Source organism: Zootoca vivipara, chromosome 16, assembly GCF_965207765.1.
Source record: "Zootoca vivipara chromosome 16, rZooViv2.hap1.1, whole genome shotgun sequence".
In the NCBI taxonomy this organism is placed as follows: domain Eukaryota; kingdom Metazoa; phylum Chordata; class Lepidosauria; order Squamata; family Lacertidae; genus Zootoca; species Zootoca vivipara.
The window spans coordinates 34,731,214-34,745,801 of NC_142599.1; the positions used below are offsets into that span (position 1 = coordinate 34,731,214).

Consider the following 14,588-nt stretch of genomic DNA (forward strand, 5'->3'; position numbering starts at 1 on the left):
TTTTCCCTTTTCTCGCGAGGAAGCCTATTCAGCATAAGGGAATTTCCCTTAAAAAAGGGGATAACTTGGCAGCTATGCCCATATAGCCCCCTCAATATGCCTTGTGGTGGGGCGTGCTCTTTGGGGTGAGCTGGTCCCAGCACTACTACTCCCTATCACTAATAATAATAATAATTAATAATAATAATAATAATAATAATAATAATAATAATAATAATAATTCATTTGTACCCTGCCCATCTGCCTGGGTTTCCCAAGCCACTCTGGGCGGCTTCCAACAAAGATTAAAATACATTAAAATATCACACATTAAAAACTTCCCTAAACAGGATGTTTTCTAAATGTCAGGTAGTTGTTTATCTCTTTGTCATCTGGTGGGAGGGTGTTCCACAGGGAGGGTGCCACTACCGAGAAGGCCCTCTGCCTGGTTCCCTGTAGCTTTGCTTCTCAGTGAGGGAACCGCCAGAAGGCCCTCGGCGCTGGACCTCAGTGTCTGGGCAGAATAGTGGGGGTGGAGATGCTCCTTCAGGTATACTGGACTGAGGTCATTTAGGGCTTTTAAGGTCAGCACCAACAATTTGAATTGTGCTCGGAAACGTACTGGGAGCCAATGTAGGTCTTTCAGGACCGGTGTTATATGGTCTCGGTGGCCGCTCCCAGTCACCAGACTAGCTGCCACATTCTGGATTTGTTGTAGTTTCCGGGTCACCTTCAAAGGTAGCCCCACATGCCTATCACCAACACTCCTCCAACTTGGGGCTGCCACTTTGCAACCTGGACAAAAGCTCCCCCCGGTGCTAAATGAAACAATACAACAGGAGATGTGGCAGTAGCTTTCAACCCCCAACACCCATGCCCTGCTCTTCCTTGGGTCCTGAGACTCACTCTCCACTCCCCTCTGTTGTGGGGAAGCCATGAATATCATAAGAAGAGCCTTGCTGGATCAGTGGCCCATCCAGTCCAGCACCCTGTTCCCACAATGGCCAGCCTGTAAGCAGGATGTGAGCCCAAGACCCCTCTGCCCTCCTGTGTTTCCCAGCAACTGGTATTTAAAGACATGCTACCTCCAGCAGTGGCGGGAGAACATAGTTGTTGTGGTTAGTAGCCGTTGATAACCTGATCCTCCATTGCTTTGTCTAATTCTATTTTAAAGCCAACCAGGTGATTTCATTATATAAAATGATTGAGTTTATCTTAATTTTGATAATGTTATTATTTTTGATGTCCTTTATCTTGTTTGCTTATTGCTATGATTTTTATTTCTTGACTGCCAGGGACTTTTCATAGCAAGGATTAAAATGAATAGAATCATGGAATTGTCGGGTGGAAGGTACCCTGAGGATCATCTAGTCCAACCCCCTGCAATGCAGGAATATGCAGCTGTCTCATATGGGGATTGAAACTGCAACCCTGGCGTTCTCAGCACCATGCTCTAACCATGTGCTCATTTCATTTTGCTTCTTGCAAACTGCTTAGAAATAGTCTTTGAATGAAGTGGTATATAAACGTTGCTAAAAATGTTAATAGGAGAGAGAGAGAGGTTGACCAAGATAGATTCCTATCCAGAGTTGCCAGGATCAAACCAGGGATGCGAACTGGGGCATACCTGGCTTCCAGTGTATCCATTGGGTCCTCCTGACCTGGAAGTACTTATAACAGCTTCCTGTTCAGGTCGGGGGGGTGGCATCTGCATTATACATTGGTCCACCTAGCTCAGTATTGTCTGCACAGACTGGCATGCAAGGCAGATGTTCTACCAACTGCGCTGGGAGCCTTCCCTGTAGGGCAATAGCCAGTGGTCTCCAAACTAAGTCCTGGGGGCCGGATGTGGCCCAATCACCTTCTAAATCCGGCCCGCGGACGGTCCGGGAATCAGCATGTTTTTACATGAGTAGAATGTGTCCTTTTATTTAAAATGCATCTATGGGTTATTTGTGGGGCATAGGAATTCATTCATATTTTTTCCCAAACTATAGTCCGGCCCCCCCACAAGGTCTGAGGGACAGTGGACCGGCCCCCTGCTGACCCCTGTATCTTAGCTGTGATTCCTGGCTGTGGTTATAGCTCAGCTCTGAGTCCCCTTCTCTTCTACCTTGCCACTAAGCAAGCAACAAGCAACAGTATCTCAGAGCAAAGGCTTTTATTTGAATTGCTGCAGTCTGCTGGCTGACGGGTTGATATTTCCTGTTATCTTCCTCCTCCTGCAAGCACTCGGAATCAAGGTGTCTTGGTCCCACCCACCCAACTCTCTCTCTCGCACGAGCCACAGCCCCCCACCCGTGCCACGACTTTCACTTCTTTCTCCCCACTTTCTCCCTCTTGATATCCTTGGCCAGCTCCCCGATCAGCCTCCAGTACTCTCCGAATTTCAGCTCCTCGTCGTTGTTGACATCCAAGCTCCTCATCTTCTCGTCGAGGTCGCCGACGTCCTTCGGAAAAGGAGGAGAGGAAAGGAAAAGTCAGGGACAGCCGGGGCAGCAAAGGCGTTTTGTCACAGGAACCTGCTTGTAAAAATTATGTAAGGCACGGAGGAGACAGACTGAGGAGAATTCTCTCTCTCTCTCGTCATAACTCCTAGAGCTCAGAGTCATCCAAGACAATTGATTGGCAGCCCTTGGTTCAGAACCAACAAAAGGAAATACATCTTCATAACTATGCATAATTAACTTCAGGAATTTGCTCCTGCAAGATCTGGTCATCACGGCAGCAGGTGCCTCGTGTCTGCGTCACCCCATGGATGACACTGAGTCTGGTCCAACTTCCCGCAAGCAGCAAGTGTGGGGGTGCTCTGAAAGCTACACACAGAGAGAGCAAAGGAATTCCTTGCACACAGAAATCTAGCATGTCAGGTAGAAGGTGATCTAGCTGAAATTTATTCCCTGAAGTACTAGTTTTCTACATGAATGGTGTTGCTCTTTCTTGGCAGAGTAGACAAGGTTAGTCATGTTGATTAATTTCAATGGGTTTACTCTGAGTAGGAACAAGAAACCCATACATCTATAGCATTTTTATACCGCTTTAGCATTCATGGCTTTCCCCCTCCTTAAATAACCCTGGGAAGTATACAACAGTTTGTTAGAAGCACTGGGAATTGCAGCTATGTTAAGGTCTCCTAAAATCTCTCAATACCCCTAACAAACTACAGCTCCTAGGATCCCTTTTTTTTTGGGGGGGTGCCTTAAATGTATAGTGTACACAGCTGGGACCATAATCCCATGGCTTAATGTAGAAAATCAAAGGGAGCAGGGGTCATATCCAAACCTTCAATTGAAATAATAATAATTTTATTTATTTCTTCATTTCTTCATTTCTTTATTTATAACCTACCCATCTGGCTGGGTTTCCCCAGACACTCTGGGCGGCTTCCAACAAAACAGTAAAATACAATAATCTATTCAACATTAAAAGCTTCCCTAAACAGGGCTGCCTTAAGATGTCTGCTAAAAGTCTGGTAGTTGTTGTTCTCTTTGACATCTGGTGGGAGGGCGTTCCACAGGGCGGGTGCCACTACCGAGAAGGCCCTCTGCCTGGTTCCCTGTAACTTGGCTTCTCGCAATGAGGGAACCACCAGAAGACCCTTGGTGCTGGACCTCAGTGTCCGGGCAGAACGATGGGGGTGGAGGTGCTCCTTCAGGTATACTGGACCAAGGCCGTTTAGGGCTTTAAAGGTCAGCACCAACACTTTGAACTGTGCTCGGAAATGTGCTGGGAGCCAATGTAAGTCTTTCAAGACTGGTGTTATGTGGTCTCGGCAGCCGCTCCCAGTCACCAGTCTAGCTGCCGCATTCTGGATTAGTTGTAGTTCAAAGGTAGCCCCACATAGAGCGCATTGCAGTAGTCCAAGCAAGAGATAACTAGAGCATGCACCACTCTGGTGAGACAGTCCGCAGGCAGGTAGGGTCTCAGCCTACGTACCAGATGGAGCTGATAAACAGCTGCCCTGGACACAGAGTTGACCTGCGCCTCCATGGACAGCTGTGAGTCCAAAATGACTCCTAGGCTGCACACCTGGTCCTTCAGTGGAACAGTTACCCCATTCAGGACCAAGGAGTCCTCCACACCTGCCCGCCTCCTGACCCCCACAAACAGTACTTCTGTCTTGTCAGGATTCAACCTCAATCTGTTAGCTGCCATCCATCCTCCAACCACCTTCAGACACTCACACATTTATACCACTTTTAAAAGTCATGGTGGTTTCCTCCAAAGAATCTTGGGAACCACAGTTTAAGGGTGCTGGGAATCATAGCTCAGGGTGGGGGTCTCCTAACATCACCCTTAACAAACAAACTGTTCCCAGGATCCTATGGAGGCAGCCATGACTGTTAAAGCGGTATCACAGTTCTTTGAATGGCTAGTACAGTTGGAGCCAAGCATTAGTCATTACTCAGAGTAGACCCACTGAAATTAATGGGTGCGACTAATTTAGGCTCAATGGAGTTGCTCCCAATCTTCACCCCACTCAGAAAAGACCCCCGTTGACTTTAATGAACTGGACTAACGTACGTCCATTATTTCCAGTGGGTCTACTCTGAGCACAATGGCAAAGCTCAAGTAGGCTCGCTCTTAAAAGGGGCAGGAATCAAGGCCTCAGGAAAATTCACCAGTGTTTTAATGCACATTTCTCCCAATGGACACACGTGTGTGTACACAATGTTGCCTAATATTCACATTTTTGCACAGCGCACATTTTTCTGAATGCAATGCATTTTTCTATCTCATTTACCCTAAGAGACGCAGTCATACACCAGCCCTAGTAGATGCCTATTGGTACACGGGGCTGTGCTCGAGAACTGCATTGCAAAATTCAGAGAAGGGTGAATTTTGAAGGCAGGCTGCATTTCAGGTATTGATTCTGAAAGCATGACTTGCTTTCTCCTCAAACTGCGATGTGAATCAAAGACAGCACCTCCCCTGTCCTTAGACATTGCGACTGCTGCAGCCGCCAGAGGGTGAGCCCCCCAAACCTTTTGCAATCCTTCACCTTACCAACTGGAATGTAGCACAGGAGTGAATCTCTCCACTCCTGCCAGAGTCAGACCATTGGTTCGTCTGGTACAGTATTTCCAACACCGGCTGGCAAATGCCCTCTAGGATTTCGGGTAGGGTTCTCTCCCAGCTGTTTTAGAGACTGGCTGGATGCTGAGGAGTGGTGGAAGGTACCAGCTGGGGAACCCCCAAGGGAAGATGGCTCAGAGCCTGGGGGTGGGTTGTGGGAAGGCGATGGGTCGTCAGAGGGAGAAGACTGGGAGGAGGATGTGTCGGAAGCAGAAGATGCAACAGGGTTTAGTGAGCAGGAAGAGGCTGTGGCAGAGAGGAGTTCAGAATCAGAGGCAGAAGCAGAGGCTGGAGAGGAGGGAGGGGGGCAAGGGGCAGAGATGAGACTGGCGGCTGAAGAAGCCAGGGGGGTCTCCCCTCCTGCTGTGACCAGCTCCCCTCCCTGCTGGTCTCCCAGGACCAGGAGAGGTATGACGAGGGAGTAGCAAAGACAGGCACGTTGACTGAGTCTCAGGTTGCTAGGGAAGGAACCAGGGAAGAAGCAGACTTAGGCAACTGTAGGCAACTTCAGACCCCTCAGCTGCCTCATAGGGGGCAAGATCTACCAGGACGAGTTGCTGTGCTTGCTAGGCCTGGCCTCTTGAGCAGATCTTGTTTCCCTAACTTCCCTGACGCCATGTGATTTATGGACACCAGCCCAACTCTAATAATGTCGCTTGCTTGTTTGCTCGGATGGAGGATTCGTGAAGGGATGTGCGAGTGAGTGTGTGGGAACCAGTTTACTCCGTGAATGTAAAATCCGCACTCGTTACTCTACTCACTGTTGCCTCTGGTCCCTGCCCACTGGTGCAACATGGCCCCCGGAAGGCTGCTCAGAAGGGAATATGGCCCTCAAGCAGAAAACTGTTCCCTGCAGAGCTTCTGGACATGCAACGAGAAGCAGTGGGTCTCCAACTTCTCCTTCAGCAAATTGCTTTTGGCCTAGCCCTGCGTGTCCTGATTTTAAAATAAAAGCCTCCCCCGTCCTCCTGGCCTCACACCCTGTAATTTGTACCCCCCACACACACCTTCATGAGGTTCGGGAGCTGCTCGTGAACAAGTTCCTTGAATTCCCCAGCCGTCAGAGTCCCCTTCTTGCCCTCGCGGCCCGCATGCGTGAAGAAGATGTTGACGATCTTCTCAATGGCTGCCTCCAGCTCTGTCCATTCACTGCTGGCCATCTCAGGACTGAGAAGTGTTGAGTTTCCTTCCTTCTTTGCTGAGGCTGTGGCTCGACAGATGGCGAGTGTGTTTGTAGTGGCGGGCTGTGTACGACGGGCTCTGTGAACAGGGGAGAAGGGAAAGGTGAGGCAGTCAGGAGGAAATCAGCAGGGGAAAAACAGAAGGGAAGAAGATGTCAACAAAGCAGCAAAGCACATAAGAAAAACTATGATTTGGATAATGTCATTATTTCTGTTGTTCTGTTGGATTTTTTTTTTTATTGTTATGTCTGGTTTTTTTTTAAAACTATCAGGGTCTTTCCATAGCAATATTTTAAATGAATAGAATCATAGCTCTGGCTAGTTAAAACATCGCCATCCATCGACAACAAGTCAACGGGAGAGACCAACGTCACTTTCTGTTTTGCCAAACAAAAGCACCCTGGGCTGGTCTTCCAGCCTTTCATAGAATCACAGAATGGTAGAGTTGGAAAGGGTCTCATCCAGCCCCCTGCCATGCAGGAAACATGCCTCTGTCCCATACAGGGATCGAACCTGAAACCTTGGCGTCATCGGCACCACACTCTCGCTAGCTTTGCAAAGCCAAAAACATTCTGGAAGGCTTGTAAACGCCAGCTTGGTAGCCAAGATATAACCCCAGGACCAATTGTCATTTGCTTCAAGAACGAGATCACATCGGCTTATTCACATGCTTGGGCATATGTTAGTTGGCTTGCTTAGCTAGTTGGGAGAAGGGAGACCTCTCACACTGATTGCCCGTCAGCTACTGCCTTATCTGAGAGATAGATGAGAGATAAGCTACTACCTTTTCTGAGGGATGGAAGGGGGCCTCTAAGCCAGGGGTGAGTTAACCGGATTATCGGTGCCTGTTTACGTAGTTTGCTTTGTGTATAAGTAATGCTTAACATAATAGCAGTGAGGCTCTGCAGGGTGCGTTGTAAGCTTACGCTTTCCTTTAATAAACCACTAGAACTGGCCATTCTGACGTTTCCCAAATCTGCATCAACCCACCCTCACAGGCCCTCCACCTTTCTTTTCTTCTCGTGAAAACCCATCGGCATATTCGCGCAAACTTCTCCTGATGTTCGCAATCTTCTTCTGCACCTATTTGCAAAGCAACGTTCCCCAATAGAATGCATTTGTGGTGTGTTAGCTTCACTAAGAGATCCATTTCTACGCACACTTCAACGCCAGTCTGTACATCGTTACACATGTTACTCCGCTAAAGAAACTGGATTGCAAAATTCAGAGAAGTGCAGATTTGCTCAGATGGCTGCTTTTCCGTTTGCGTATCGTTTCGGGTTGCGGAAACCAGGGAGATTCGTCTTTAAATGTGAGCTGAATCACATTTCTCCCCATCAGCTCTGACTGTGGGTTGATCCTAGTACATTTCTGCAGGACATTGTATCCCAAAAATATTAGAAAGTCAAGTCCCAAGGAGAGGGGAACTGGTTTTTAAGAGGGCAAGGAGCTTGTCTCCCTCTGTGGAAATCGGGAATGAATAACACCACTAAAAAGAACTAAGAGAAAGAAATATCAATGCACACATCAGAGTTGTATCTTTCCATCCATGGATTAATCGATTGCATTGTGCTGCACGCTGACTTGGGAATAAACCATCTCCAACTCAATGAGGCTTACTTTTGGGTAAATGTGAGGAGGTAAATTCAGTTGCATGGATGTGTGGGCTGGATCCTATGAATGCCCTCTTGCAAACCTGTCCTGCTGAATTCAGGGCGAAAGTGTGGATAAGATTGCATCACTTTCCTCCCGGGGCAACTAAAGCACTTCTAAACGCGACTTTGGGGTCAGGGGAGACAATTTCCCCTCCGTCCCACAGCTCTGCGATCTGGCTTCCCATACCACACTAGCTAATTATCTTAAAAGGCAATTAGCTCCAAAATAGGTGACCATCGTCCAATCTGACTGGCCCTCACGCTGGTTAGCTGGCTGGACTGAGAATTAATAGCACCCTTTAAAATGTAAGAAAGAGAGACCCAGGAATCTCCCAGAAACCCACGAGCAAGGCATGGAGGCAACGTTTAATTTTTTTAATTTTTTATTTTTGCAATTTGTCTTTAGCACCTGGTTTTCAGGATATACTGGCCCTGAATTTGGAGGCTGACAATGTTTTAGACCTGCTGACAATGTTTTAGATCTGTGTGCCACAATGATAGATAGATGATAGATAGATATTGTAGATAGATAGATAGATAGATAGATAGATAGATAGATAGATAGATAGATAGATAGATAGATAGATAGATGATAGATAGATAGACAGATGATAGATATAGATAGAGGGCTCATCCACACTTCTGCTTCTGCCATGCTCAATAAAGCACAGGTCCAAGCTGTTTTCCCTTTGCCCTGCTCCTTTCCAAGGAAAAACCCACTCTTTAGAGACAGATCAGAACAAATGGCAATCCGGGAAAACCCGAATTGTCACCTCTGTTGTATCTCTGACCAACAGGAGACCTCAAGGGATCTTGAGTCCCTTGATAGGGAGTTGGACTTTAAAAGCCAACCCCAATTCTTATAACAACCGTTTGTTCTGATCAAGCATTAAAGAGCAGTTTTCCCTGGGCAGGAAGCAGCGGGACAACAGGAAATGTGGGTATGCCCTTACAGACATACGTCTGTGATTCTATCTATGCTAATGGCTACGAAGCACATCTTGTGGGCTATTTTGGATTCTGGTGTGTTATGTCACTTCCACGTTACTGGTTTATCCAGCACTCATCCTGATTTTATTTTTATTTTATTTTTTGCACCAAGTTTGCAGGGTGGTTAGATGGGCGCTGCTATTTATTGAGCATTTTGTTCTCTTTCATTAGACGACAACGTGCCAATCAACTGCAACCCAATGCTCTCCTGTGCATTTCCCGATCACTTTCCTTCCTGTGAAAAGTCAAGGGGGGGTGGGGGGAAGTGGGTTTATGCAAGAACCTCCCAATTGATTTTAATTGCCCACCCAGATTTGCCAGCACATGATTGGATTTCATTGGAAAACAGCAGCTGTCTGGAAGTGCCCATCATATAATACAATGTTATTGCAAGAGGATAGAGGGAGATAGCTGAATCAACAGAGACAGGTAGACAGTACTGTCATGAACATATTTACTCAGGGTATGTGTCTCTCAAAGTTCAATGGCTCTCAAGTAAAAGTGCTTAGGATCGCATTGCCCACTTGTTTCTTAAACATAAGAGCGGAGGAGGAGTCCTGCAGGATCAGACCACTGGCCCATGTAATCCAGAATCCTGTTCTCACAGTGGTCCTCACCCCTGCTGCAGGTTCCAGTAACTGGCATTCAGAAACACTGCTGCCTCTGGAGGCAGAGCCGAGCCATCAATAGTCCTTTCCTCCTCCATGAAAATTTGTCTAATCCTTTTTCTTGAAGCCACCCAAGTCGGTGGGCATCAGTCACTGCCTCCTGCGGGAGGGAGTTCCCCAGTTTAACTCTGCACTGCATGAAGAAGTCCTTCCTTCTATCCATCCTGACCCTCCCCACATTCAACTCCACTTATAACTTATAACTCTGGTGTTATGAGAGAGGGAGAAGCGCTTTTTCTCTGTCCATGTGCATAGTTGTATAAACTTCTCCCACGCCGCCTCTTAACGGCCATTTCTCTAAGCTAAAAGGTCCCAAACGCTGCAATCTTCCCTCAACCCCCTTGATCATTTGGCTTGTCCTTTTCTGAAACTTTTCCCATTCTACAATATCTTTTTTTTGAGGGGAGGAGCCCAGAACTTCTTCAACCTCTGTGCTTATCTCAGAATCTCACCGGTACCTCGAACAGACGACCCTCCTCTGCTGCAGATTTTTTTTTTCTAACACACCTCGATGCCTGCATGTAATCAATGAATACAATGCTGGCTTGGATGGGTGTTTTCAAGTGATTCATCGCCTCCCAAAATTCTTTTCGTTAGTCAGCAGCCTTTGCACTCCCATAACTGCAGTGCTCCATATCTCTCTCTCTCTCTCTCTCTCTCTCTCTCTCTCTCTCTCTCTCTCTCTCTCTCTCTCTCTCTCTCTCTCTCTCTCTCACACACACACACACACACACACACACACACACACACACACACACATACACACACACACACCGGGATCCAAAAAGGGAAACCAGCCTCTGGCACCATCCCGCTTCCCAAGATTGCCACTTACCCTGGAGTCAGTCGCTTGCAAGGATAATGTCAGTGGGGGAATAGGGCGTTGCTTTTTATACAGCTGTGGGCAGCCAGAATCGGGGGAAACAAGGAGGGGGGGTGTTCAAAGGATCAGTGCTCCATTAAGCTAAAAGACTTTTGCTGGTGTACGGTTTCTCTTTCCACAGACACCGCCCACGCCAAGACTCCCCCCCTCTCCCCCCCCAAACAGGCTGCAGCCCGCACTGCTACTGACACAGGGCACTGCCTTCCTGGCTTGTCAACGACTCACAAAGCACAGCAGCCAGGCTCGGCCCTGCCCAGCCGTGAGCCGTCCACAAACAAACTTTCATTTTGCAAGATTTGGCATGCAACCAAGGAAGGTCTGGGGAGGGAGGGGGACAACAACACCTCGTGTGTGTGCACAGGCTGCAGAAGACACACAAGGGGAGAGTTTGTGCTACTGACTCTCGGCCGAGGCTTCAGGATGAGTTAGCAGGGGGGGGGGGGTGGAAGCCCTCCAGGAAAATGTATTTCATGGGCTGACTCACCCGCTCAGCCACCGTTTGCAGAAAAACACGACTGGCCGTCGCTCACGCTGGGACATTTTTTTGGGGGGGGAGGGGTAATTTGATTTTGGCCAGGAAAAGTAAACAGGATGCCCCAGCAAGGCTTGAACTGATGCCAGGCTCAGACAGGGTGACCTAGCGAGATTTTAAATTTAAGTCAAGCTCAGACAGGAAGATCTAGCAAGGCTTAGATTCAAGTCAGGTTCAGACAAGCATACCCTCCAACATTTCTCCGACGAAAATAGGGACGTCCCATCCCACAATGAATTTTACTACTTATAGCCCACACTGGGTTGTCCCAGCCTCTCTGGGCAGCTTCCAACGTATACGAAAACATAATAAAACATTAAACTTTTTTTAAAAAAAAACACCAACAACTTCCCTATAGAGGATTGCCTTCAGACAGTTCGGGGGTTGGATTATTGGGTTTCCCCAGCCACTCTGGGCGGCTTCTAACAGAAAAATGAAATAAAATAATCTATTAAACATTAAAAGCCTCCCTAAACAGGGCTGCCTTCAGATGTCTTCTAAAGATCTGGTAGCCTGTTTTTCTCTTTGACATCTGATGGGAGGGCGTTCCACAGGGCGGGAGCCACCACCAAGAAGGCCCTCTGTCTGGTTCCCTGCAACTTGGCTTCTCACAACGAGGGAATCGCCAGAAGGCCCTTGGTACTGGACCTCAGTGTCTGGGCAGAACGATGGGGGTGGAGACGCTCCTTCAGGTATACTGGACCGAGGCCATTTAGGGCTTTAAAGGTCAGCACCAACACTTTGAACTGTACTCGGAAACGTACTGGGAGCCAATGTAGATCTTTCAAGACCGGTGTTATGTGGTCTTGGCGGCCGCTCCCAGTCACCAGTCTAGCTGCTGCATTCTGGATTAGTTGTAGTTTCCGGGTCACCTTCAAAGGTAGCCCCAAGTAGAGCACATTGCAGTAGTCCAAGCGGGAGATAACTAGAGCATGCACCATTCTGGCGAGGCAGTCTGCAGGCTGGTAGGGTCTCAGCCTGCGTACCAGATGGAGCTGATAGACAGCTGCCCTGGACACAGAATTGACCTGCGCCTCCATGGACAGTTGTGAGTCCAGAATGACTCCCAGGCTGTGCACCTGGTCCTTCAGGGGCACAGTTACCCCATTCAGGATAACTCCATACCCTCCAGTGAAAATAGGGCCATCCTACCATACCCTCCAACATTTCTCCCATGAAAATAGGGACGTCCTAAGGAAAAGCAGGACATTCCGGGATCGAATCAGAAACCAGGATGGCTTCTCTAAATCAGGGACGTCCCTGGAAAATAGGGACACCTGGAGGGTCTGAGACAGGATGATGTAGCAAGATTTTGAATTTATTTCAGGATGAAACTGTTTGATCTAGCGAGGCTTGGATTTAAATCAGATTCAGTCAGGATGATCTTGCAAGATTTTAAACTTGAGTCAGGCTCAGGTGGACTCAGACAGGAAGTTTAGCATTCATGACAGTTGTAGTCTAACAATCACTGGATAGATGAAGGTTTCTTCCTGACCCAACTGGGCCAGTTTACCACCGAAGACCAGGAAATCATAACATAACATGGTGCCTTTTGATTACAGTGGTACCTCGGTTTACAAACACAATTGGTTCCGGAAGTCTGTACTTAACCTGAAGCGTACTTAACCTGAAGCGAACTTTCCCATTGAAAGTAATGGAAAGTGGATTAATCCGTTCCAGATGGGTCCACGGAGTACTTAAACTGAAAATACTCAAACCGAGGCGTACTTAAGCCGAGGTATGGCTGTATAGGGATTCTGTTTAATCGTTCAAATATCTTAAGATCACAGATCTGCACTCCAAATGAATATATCTGGAACATTGCCTTTTTCCTTCAACATTCAACAGGTACCGATGGATTAAAGATGACCACTCCTTCACACGCATGAAGTACACACCCATCCCTGCCAACAATCAGCTGGCATTTTGTGGCCACTGAGCACGCTCAGTTCCTGTTTTGCTGGAGGGTTTGTTTGTTTGTTTCCCTCCCCTTAGCATTTCTCATGCACACGAAAGCTCATACCAAAATAAAAACTTAGTTGGTCTTTAAGGTGCTACTGAATGAATTTTTTTATTTCCCTAAATAGAGTTCAACATCTGTAAACCCCAAGATTCCCCAAGCCAGTCGATATCTCCCTCTTGCAGAAGGATTCTGCCATTTTCATGACTTAACCATCGGCGATAGAAGGAATTATGAAGCATCATGGAATGCTTGGTGGGGAAAATATTTTTTATTTTGTAGAAGAATCAGTGCCTGGCTTCAATGCCCAGCCCGTTAGAGCTCCACAATATTTACCAACCTTCCCAAGGATTGGAGGCAGGGGACCCCACACATTCATCCTTTCCTCACTGCCTCCAGACCTGCCTTTTTTAAACAATAAATTGATTGATGCTAAATTGCTATATTTTCACAATTCCAAACTGTTTTATATATCAAACATCATTGTTTCCCAAGAAGAAAACAACACAAGAAGGTGGCAACACGAGAACGGGGCCTTCTCTGCAGTGGCTCCCCGTCTGTGGAACGTTCCTTTTTAACCAGGCCTTTGGTTGATGTGATTGACATCCTATGCCCTTTTTAAATGTGGGGTGGGGTGGGAGAAGGTGTTACTGGGTTACTGTTTTTATTTTGATGACATATTTTGTGGTTTTGAGTTCTGGTTTTGTTCTGTGAGCTGCCCCGAGACCTCCGGGTATAGAGCGGAATATAAATTCAATAAATAAATCAAATGAATGAATGAATAAAAAGAAAACAAATGAAACAGAAAGCGGGGGGAAGAAAATGGCACGTGGGAGGTGAGGCCGGGATAATATAACAAAAAGGCTATAGCGCCGTGAGATAATATAATCATTTACATTTTCATTCCAGAAAAGAAATTAGGCCAACTTCTCAACAAATGTGTTTTCTTGAGTATTACATATTGCATTTTTCTTATGTGCAATTAAGATAGTTAGCCAGGTTTTCCTTAGCCAATCAGATATGGTGTAGGGCAGGCATCCCCAAACTTCGGCCCTCCAGATGTTTTGGACTACAATTCCCATGTTCCCTGACCACTGGTCCTGTTAGCTAGGGATCATGGGAGTTGTAGGCCAAAACATCTGGAGGGCTGCAGTTTGGGGATGCCTGGTGTAGGGGATGGGGGTGGGGTTATATTTCTGTTTTTGTGCAATATACTGTTTTGTTGCCGTTAGCAGCATCGCAATCAGCTGCACTTCAGTGTTAATGACCTCAGAGCGAAGTATCAAATGGAGAGTTAGTATTCAATGTTCTCAAATGACGATGCTAAGCCGCAGCTTTGCCTCTGCGAGCTCATAATCTCTTTCCCAAATCCACTCACATTTAGTTCAGTCTACAGCAGTCACTTACCTGCTATTGGGAAAATGCGCTCACCGACCCCCCCACCACACCACACCCCACACACTTGTGCTCCTCCCCAAATCACCAGCCTCCTCCAGTCCTTCCTGTTTTTGACACTGCTTTGGCAGGATCAGTCCAATCTCTTACTGGTTTATCCTAAGCAGTTCCATTTGTTATGGGCTGCTTTGGGAACGGGAAAGGGTTCAGAATGGGCAAATCCACTCCTCTTTTTTCCGATATTCAGTTCAGTTCTCCACACCTGCACA

The 14,588-nt window shown here is 47.2% G+C and overlaps 1 protein-coding gene across 1 annotated transcript; it reads right to left on the bottom strand.

Annotated features, from left to right (window-relative positions):
- Nucleotides 1–2,125: 2,125 nt before the first annotated feature.
- Nucleotides 2,126–10,510, bottom strand: S100A13 (S100 calcium binding protein A13). The gene is made up of 3 exons (XM_035099426.3): nucleotides 10,385–10,510; nucleotides 6,063–6,315; nucleotides 2,126–2,429 (listed from the first exon to the last, which is right to left on the bottom strand). The coding sequence occupies exons 2-3, from the start codon at nucleotides 6,213–6,215 to the stop codon at nucleotides 2,292–2,294; spliced, it is 291 nt and encodes a 96-aa protein (XP_034955317.1). The 5' UTR covers nucleotides 6,216–6,315; nucleotides 10,385–10,510; the 3' UTR covers nucleotides 2,126–2,291.
- Between the last annotated feature and the right edge of the window lie 4,078 nt (nucleotides 10,511–14,588).